The sequence below is a fragment of the Sorghum bicolor genome, chromosome 4 (assembly GCF_000003195.3).
Source record: "Sorghum bicolor cultivar BTx623 chromosome 4, Sorghum_bicolor_NCBIv3, whole genome shotgun sequence".
Taxonomy (NCBI): domain Eukaryota; kingdom Viridiplantae; phylum Streptophyta; class Magnoliopsida; order Poales; family Poaceae; genus Sorghum; species Sorghum bicolor.
Window position 1 is genome coordinate 60,054,514 of NC_012873.2, and position 9,382 is coordinate 60,063,895.

The 9,382-nt window shown below is 49.2% G+C and overlaps 1 protein-coding gene across 1 annotated transcript; it reads right to left on the minus strand.

Annotated features, from left to right (window-relative positions):
- Positions 6,504 to 8,111, minus strand: LOC8071750 (sphinganine C4-monooxygenase 1). The gene is made up of 3 exons (XM_021459590.1): positions 7,905 to 8,111; positions 7,555 to 7,800; positions 6,504 to 6,893 (listed from the first exon to the last, which is right to left on the minus strand). The coding sequence occupies exons 1-3, from the start codon at positions 8,109 to 8,111 to the stop codon at positions 6,504 to 6,506; spliced, it is 843 nt and encodes a 280-aa protein (XP_021315265.1).

Here is a 9,382-nt window from a genome sequence, read left to right on the forward strand (position 1 = left end):
CCTACAAAATACCCATCTTAAGTAACATTGCAAAGCAGCGAAGCAAAATACAAAAAGAAATAACCAAATAGTACAAACCTCAGCTCGACGATCCTCCGCCATTTTCTTCGCCTCATCCCACCCAAACCTAATCCAGAACGAACTGATAAAGTTCCGGACAGATTTGCGCAGGGAAGGGGTCCCTTCGCCAACGTCCTCCGCCGTGGCAAATTCCTCCTTGGCGACTCCCTCCGCGTGAGAGCAACCTCCGCGGCGCAAAAGCCTAGCGAAGGAGCTAACCGCAGCCAAAGCCCCAAAATCAACAGCACCTCCGACAAAGTCGGGGAGCATGCGGATATGAGACTTCAGCCACGCGAGAGCAGCCCCAACATCGCCGCCGGGCGGAGGAGCAGAGGTGCTTCCCCCAAACTTCGCAAGCGAGTCGGCATAGAGCCCGACAATAGCTGCAGCCTCCGCTTCCGCCTTCTGTATGCGAGTCTGCAGCTCAGCTGCAGACGTCCGCTCAGCGTCAAGCTCTTTGCGAAGGCGTTCAGCAATGTCCTCCGCCTTCTCAGCTCGCTGCAGGGCTACGTCCCTAACTCTCCCCGCCTCAGCAACACTTGTGCGGAGGACCGCCACCGAAGCTTCGGCATCCTCTTTCTCCTTCTTCAGAGCCTCCGACCCAGCCTTGTAATCATCCCTCTCCTTTTTCAGGGAGTCAACCTCCCTCCTGACGGAGGAAAACTCCTTAACCTCCTCCGTCAAACGAGCCTTCTCAGCTTCCAAGGTCTCGTTCTCCTTCTTCAGAGCACCAATCGCCTCATCACGGCAGATAACCTCCCGGGAGCAACGCTCCTCCAAGGCGGCAGCCATATGATGACCCTGCTCAAAAATAAATAGTTACAACAAACCTCCGAATGAAAAACCGCGAAGGAAGATATAACAAAGCACAAACATACAAGGCTATGGTGCTCATATTGCACGCGAAGGAGCGTGTCAAAATCCATGCCGCGAAGCTTCTGACGAAAACGATCTGTAAACCAAAAACAATTAAGAAAAACCATCGTAAGAAACAAAAAACCATTGGCGGAGGCCAGAACACTAACCTCCGACCAAGGAATGAACCTCGCGCAAGGCATCAGTCCAACCTGTGATCGAAGGTTCAGAGGCACCTGCACATAACAAAAACAAACCTTAGAATAAAATGCCAAAAACAAACCAAACTGTTGAACCAAAAAGAGGAAACTCACCAGGACCAAGAACATCAGCAGGCGAAGGCCTGTTGGCCAACGCAGAAGTCGCAGGCTCACGCGGCGGAGGAACGGCAAGCCCCTCCTGAGCAACGGTGGCGCCTTTAGCCATCTCCTCCGCGGTAGCCAGCCCAGCAAAAACATCCGCTGAAAGATAAACCAAAAACATGAGAACAAGTCAATCAAAACTTGCATAAAAACAAAATAATCAACAAAAAATCATTACCCATGTACAACGAGTTAATACCGTCACCAGCCGGACGAAGGGGAGCCTCCGCCCTCCTGATCCTCCGAACGGAGGCGGACTCAGCTTCGTCGCTGGACTCCACCTGAACCTCCTTAGGCGGAGACCCTCCGCCAACTGAAGCAACGCGCAGACCCTCAGACGCTGCAGGATCTGCCTCCCGCGCAGGGCTCGCCTCAGGGGCCTCCGCGTCGGAAGACTCCTCCCCAAGAAGAGACGCGAAAGGCGCGCGCACAGAGGAGACCGCACGCGAAGCTTCAACTTCAGGAGCTCCACCAGCAGCAGCGGCCTCCGCAGGTGCAGAAGCTACCGAGTTCGACTCGGCACCAGATGAGCGGGCGGAGGAAGACTCCACAGGAGTCTCTAAAACAACCTCCGCCCTCCGCTTCTTCGCAAGTCGCTTGACTGCGCCACCCCCTTTCCTCTTCTTCGACTCCGCCAAAGCAACAGCCTTCGAGGAGTCCTTCTTCTTCTCCAACCCAAGCAAAACATCCGGAGGAATAACATAATCCTCATACTCGATCCCCAATTCCTCAAAAACGCGGTTGAACCGGGGCATCGTCCCAAGCGCAGACCTCCGCTGGAGATATTCCTTCTTCGAGATCTTCCCGACGATCCTCCGGGCAGAAACCTCCACACGATCAAGGAAGGACTCCTTGGTCTCATCCTCCGGAATACCCGCGCCGAACCGGGGAAACGGCAACCCCTCCGGAGGACCAAAAACAGGAACTTGCACCATCTCAATGGTGAACTCATCGGTCCTGCGGCCAAGTGGCCAGTAGTCAGCAGCGACCATCTCCTCAACCAAATCCCGACCTCCGGAATATCGGCATGCCAGCGCAAATGCCTTATCACAAGCAAGTCGCTCCTCCGACATCTCCTGCGAAGGATCAACCTTCGAGAAAGGCTTCAACTCCTTCATCAGCGACGCGTAAGGATAAACTTTATCAACGCTGCCGTCATCTAAAGTCTTCGACGCAGCGGGGGTCCTCACGTAGAACCAGGCTCTCATCCAATCCTTCTCCCACTTCCCCTTTTGGCAGTAGGAGATCTCGCACCTTGGCCCAGGCATTGTGCGGCGCGGCATGAACGCGCAGCTTCCAAACTGCGCAATGCACTCAACACCTTCTGCATCCTTCACCCTTTTAGGCTGGCGCTGGAGCTCAAAGTACGAGCAGAAAGTGTCGATGTGGGGCATAGCTCCGTAGGATTCGCACGCCCAGGCAAATTTGCTAAGGGTCAGTATCCCATTAGGGCTGAAATGCTGCAGCTCCACGTTGAAACTCTCCATCACTTCGCGAAGGAAATGATACGGAGGCATCCGAAGTCCGCAAGTAAAGAAGTCCCTGAACACCACCGCATACCCCTCTTCAGGCGCAGGCACCGTCTGACCCGCAGGAGGAGCCTCCGCCCGACCTTCCTTGAAAAACCTAGCCTCAACCATGTCAGCGATATCCTCCGCCCTCACAGTCGACTGCTCGAACTCAAAAGTAATCGCCGCCATCTCCTCAAACTCCTTCGCACTGATCAAATCACCGACAGAAGCTTCGACGTCAGACAACGTCTCCTCCAGATCTCGAGCTGCGGCCACCTCAAGCATCCACTCCTCAAACCTCCGCAGCCAACCTCCAGACCTCACGCTAAGGAAACTGCGCAAAGGACCAGAAAAATCTGACCTCGAAGGACGCGGTGAAGGAAGCTGAGCCACCGTAAAACCTCCGACAACACTTTAGAACTAAACAGAAACGCACGCGAGCAGCTCAGAGAGAAAGATGTAGCGAAGGAAGGTGTGCAGGCAATGAGCAGCAGGGGTGAGAGCTCAAGGCTCCCCAGCACCCCCTTTTATAGGGGGGGGCCTGCGACCGCGCGGCCGTTGCGATTCCCCGCGCCCAACGGCTATAAGCGGAGGAATCGCCCAGACCGTTGCACTTCGTTAATTCCAACGGCTAACTCCAATAGCAATAACATCCTCCGCAATCCTCCGCAGTCTAACGCGCGTAGGATATCAGACAAATATAGCAGCAATGATCGGAGGATCACGGCAAAATAAAGAAACAAGAAAAATTACGACTAAGTAAAAGAAACAATTTTCCAACAATGCTAACAAGCACATCCTGCGCACCAGGGGGGAAGGCAGCAACCGTGCTCGTAGCCTCCGCAGCGCGGCAAGTTTTTGAGCACATGGACCGCAGGAGTGCCATTAGCCCAAAAAGGGGGGAACTGTTGGGGAACAGCTGCATCCTTCCCCCTGGTAGCGTCGAAGGTTATCCTTCACCCAAGGAACCTCCGACGCCTGAAGCGTCGAAGGATAACCTTCGCTGGAAAATACTAATGTTGACGACTCGCGTCGAAGGTTATCCTTCACCTGAGGAACCTCCGACGCCTGAAACGTCGGAGGATATCCTTCGACGGGAAATGCTAATGTTGACGACTCGTCTGGTCGTGCGAAGTGTGTGCAGGGACTGAGACACCGGCGGAGGTCCACGAGCGAGGAAAGGTTGGAACCTCCGACCCTCCCGGGTCCGAGGATGGCGGGAGAACGCAGCCAGGCCAAGGAACCTCCGACTGGACCAGGCTAAGGAGGAACTCCCAGGATGGCCGGGTCGAGCAACCTCCGACCAGCCGGGCTGCGGAACCTCCGACACCAAAGCGTCGGAGGATCCGCAACTGGGCGGAGGATCCAAGCCTCCGACCTGCTGAGGCCCCAGTCAAAGGATGAACGAAGGGTTTGCAATGTGAAATTACGCGGGTGTATTAGGGTCAGTAGACTGCGATGAAAGAATATGCTGGAATATTCCCCCACCGTCACGGGGCATTTATGTAAATGTCATTGGGTCGGTTTCCGGGCCCTATATAAGGGGCGTGATACCGCCATTAATAAGAGAGAGCATTCACTGTATTCACCTACTACTGAGCTTACTGCCTGTTGGAACTCAGACCTCTCACGGCACCGAGTGAGAAGGTTCCCTACTCACCGTACTGCTGGGAAGCGCGGAGAGCCTCTTCCCAACATGTATGTGTATCTATAAGATTGAGATACAAGGAACGGACAGAGAATAACCCTGATCTGGTTAAACTCCATCTGAAATAATCTGAACCATCCACCAATTCGACATGTGATATCTTTGCCACTAGACTAAGCCATTCTGTAAGTTTATTATCCACCAAGGCTCTCCTAAAAGATATGTTCAAAGGGTTCATACTCATAACTTTTGAGACTGTGGCGTGAGGATCTCTCACTATGTTATATAAAGATGGATAACTAGCTTTCATAGGCTTATCCCCTACCCATGTATCATCCCAAAATCTAGCTGCGGTTCCATCTTTAATATGAAAGGAACCTTTTGCCAACACCTCATCTTTGATATGCATGAGGCCTCTCCAAAAATAGGAGTTATTGGGCTTAGCTGTCACCTGGGATAGGCTTTTGGAGTTTAGGTATTTATTCCTTAAAAGCGTTTGCCATATACCTTCTGTATTCAATAGATTAACCAGCCATTTGGCTAGGAGGCACTTGTTTTGCAATTGTAAATTTAGTATACCTAATCCTTCTTGATCCTTAGGACGACACAGGATGTCCCATTTGGCAAGGCGATATTTATGTTTATCTGAAGATCCTTGCCAAAAGAACCTTGATCTATAATGATCTAGGTTCTTTAAGACTCCCTTGGAAATCTCAAAGAAAGACATCATAAACATAAGCAGGCTGCTTAGGACTGAATTAAGCAGTGGATATTAATGGATTCTCTTCCTCAAACAGCAATGCAAATTTCTTGAGTTGTACCTCTTGCTACTGACAAAAACCTTCTTGGCTGGTTCGTGAGACTTATTCTCCTCCATAATACTTATATTTTATCATTATTATGGTACAAGTATAACACATGTGCAAACTCGGATTATCACCATTTTAATTTTGGCTTGGCTACTAAACTTCTCGTGTAATATTTTTTTGTTGCTTTCCTTCTTGCGACGCACGCGCGGGCAATTCAACTAACAAATGAAACTATTCAAGCAAAACAAGATATGGAAATCTGTCCGTTAATCAGTAGCTAAGACACATGCAACTAAAGCTAATTAACACAAATACTCCGAAACATTTGATGGAGCAAATAGGGAGTTGCAACTATCATATGAATGACTTGGTTGCAGACTATGAGACTAAGCATTCCAATAACAGCATAGGCATTCATGACATCTCAGCTCCAGATATTGTTTAATCTAAATCACTACTGGTTCTGAAACCCAGATGGGAAATAGACCATTAGATCAACGCACTACTTCATCGTCACCGCTCTGCCCAGTTCACCGAAGCTTTCGTCACCGAAGCCAGTCCATCCTAAGGTCGTAGTTGGTCAGCCATCTGCATACAAGGTGTTTGTTCATATGACAAAAAGGCAAAATCTGGAAGGAACATACTACTATATGGCAATGAAAATGCAGAAAATGGTGTCATATTCTAAATTGGAAGCACAGTAAAACATAGAGAAGTTGATAAATATTTTCGGGCTGCAGAGTAATATAGCCAATTGGGGGCTCCCGGTCCCTCTTGGCTCCAAAAAAAAAAGGGCCCCCAAACCAAACAAATCTTGGATGGGCTACAAATTAATTGGGAAATGGAATCCATGAGTTAAGTTGCAAATCTGATGCCAAACTATGATACTACGATTCTGGCTCCTTTGCAAACTCTTAACTTTTTCAATAAAATTTACTGCAAGGGCGCAAGCCCTTCCAGATCCTTCAAAAAAAAACTATGATACTACCGAGAGATGCTCACGGTAGCATTTAGGCTTATATATTTCCCATGGCTTCATCCAAATCAAGAAAAAAGCAAACACCTATACACTCCTAGAAACAGGACGAAGCAACGATTGAATCATCTCAACAAGGGACGTATTTTTTTTAGATAATGGATAAATAAATATCCGGCCTCTACATCAACAAGGGACGCATTGCTACAAAACAGAGATGGGCCGGCGAAACGAAAATCAGAGCAAATCCAAGAAATATACGGGCACTCACCAGTCTCCGCCTTAAGCCGGCGCGCTCGTGGTCTCACGCGTGGTCCTCCTTTTCGCCGGCACCACCTCCAGGCCGCCGTGCGAGGCTCTGACGATGGCGACCGACACGTAGGTGCCCATGAGCCGGTCCCAGGAGACGAAGAAGGGCTGCGCGTAGTTGCAGCCGGCCCCGCGAAGCTGATGATGGAAGTCATGGTACGCCGTGTTGTTAGCGAAGACGAGGTGTAGGGGGTTCCCAGGGAGCAGCATCCCGGAGTGGTCGTCGATCGCCTTCACCGTCGCGAAGGAGAAGAAGCACGCCGACGTCCACGGCGACATGCCCGACACGGCCAACGCCAGCGCGCCGCCGGCCGTGTCCAGGACGAGGCTCTCGGCGGGGTGATTGTACTGCGCAGGGCCGTCCTGGCATAAATGGGGACCCTGTGCTAAATTCTAAAATAGGCCCTAACAACTAACAAAATACAATAGTAAAATAATGTACTTATTGCAAGAAGCTTGGAGATGTTTTAGCTCTTCATGATTTTTAGAATGACGTATAATTGGAAATATAGGGAGTATGTACAATGATCAACAACTATACAGTTTTAACTTTTGGCTGCATGACCTATCCATAGCTCCTTCATAATATTAAGTTCTCTATCTTTTTTGAGTTTTTTGTAATTCCATTCATATTTTCCTAGATTCATTTGCAAAGAAATGGCTTTGATTTGAAACACTTTATGCCTAGACACGTCAATACACAACAATAAGTAAGGGAAAAAAACCAAATTAAGAGACATTGCGTTAGTTATATGCATCAGACAACAAACAAGCTAGTTCCAGTTCACTTGCAAAAGACTCATAACAAATGAAGAAAAAGAAATAGAAATGAACTTGTTAGCTTGCCGAAGGCCAGATGCAGCAGTTCAGCGCGGCACTTGCACCCTTTTGTTGTGCACGTCAAGAAAAGTGGACCAACAGTTTAGAACCAAGCCTTGAGCTGCCTGCAGCGACCAGCACATCCTACTACTAGATGATGCATTGCAATTGGAGTTTGGGGGCCCTAAAAATGGAGGCCCTGTGCCGTCGCACAGGTCGCACTCCCACAGGGACGGCCCTGGTACTGCGCCGCGTACGGGTACGGCGCCACCAGCCGGTGATTGCAAGAATGCACGTGGCGGTAGAGGAAGCGGTTGCTGTGCAGCAGACGGTGCCAGAAATACTGCCAGGTGTCGAACACCGCCATTGCCACCATGAACTGCCACGAGTGGACGATGATCGCCGGAGCCGCGCCGGTGCTGGCGGCGGCCCCGCCACCATCTCTCCTTACCTGCGTTGGTTTCAAACTGATCGGAATCGGACCACACGAGACAGTAGATTTTTGCAAATCTCATACTGAACGACAGTAGCTGGCATCGATGATGGTAGTCTTACAGTGAAGACTGCGAACGCGATGGCTGCCTGCGTCAGGTGCTGGAGGAGAACAACTCGGATGACCTCGCGCTTGGGCACGAGATTCTTCATCTCCTCTTCCTCCGTCGAGTGCAGACGGTACTCCTGTCGGCCAAGGATTGCGTACAGACAGGATGTGATCCAGTACATGGCTATAGGAGCAACTACGGCCACGATCTCGTCGCTCATCGTTGGAGAGATGGATCAGCCGGAGGAAAGTTGATTGACTCACTCTTCTTGGGTTTGTTTGATTGTGAGAGGGAGGTCACCGAGCTGGCACTGGAAGTGGATAGTCGCGTTTGGCTCTCGGAGACAGTAGAGACGGCTGGCTGTTGAGACGCACTTGGCCGTTGCTTCTGTGTGTGTTCTGGACTTCTGGTCGCCGAGAATCCGATCGACCCGGCCGTCAACTGATGTACTACACTAAGTGCTGATTTAATTTACACTAAAATTACACCCATGCATGGCTCCTAGTTTTCGTCAAACAGTTCGTTGTTTTTTTAAGCATATCCAACGTGGTGGCAGCACAAGCGAGACGACGCAACGTGGTGTGGAGAGGCGGTGAGAGAGATGACAAAGAAAGGGGATATATAGGAGAGAACAACAGGTGCAAGCTGATGAGTGTGTCCCATTTGGCACGCGCAGTTCACGTAAACAAAAAACATCAGAAAAACAGCTAGATGGTCAAATGTAAATACTTCCAATAGTTGGGTGGTTGAATATTTCAGTTTTTGTAATCACAACCGCGTGAGCTTTGGGTGTCTGGCTTGGTAATCTTCAGTTACCGTCCACGCAACCTTTGTATCATTAAACTCTAATTCTATTTAATAAAAAACGTGCTTCGTGATAGTTTGTTGCTAAGAATGGACTTCTTCCTAAAATTTGTTAGGACCATATTTTTTCTAAAGCATGAAAGCGTGTCACGGAGAATTCAGAAACGAAAATCCAAGATATATCCCCCATCTTCAAGTAGACCATGCAGTAGCTAGTAGAGAGAATCGGCAAGGGGGATGCTTTGTGAGCGCTTGATCAATACAGTAGTAGCTAGCTTCGGCTTGGAGCATCTCGCCAAATGATCTTCATCCGCTAAGGCCTTGTTGAGTTCGCGAAATTTTTTGGATTTTGCTACTGTAACACTTTCGTTTTTATTTGACAAATATTATCTAATCATAGACTAATTAGGCTAAAAAGATTCGTCTCGTAAATTACAGGTAAATTATATAATTAGTTATCTTTTTTATCTATATTTAATGCTCCATACATGTGTTGTAAGATTTAATGTGATGAGAAATCTTGAAAAAAATTTGGAAACTAAATAAGGCCTAAGGTTTTCTCTCATTGAATCCATACATGGTGAAGAATGATGTGTATGCGATGGGACTTGCCTCCTCCAGCATGTGCTAGCCTCCTGCTCGTTGACGTTGGCGAAAGGAGAATATGGTCAGTTTTTTTGCCGCGTT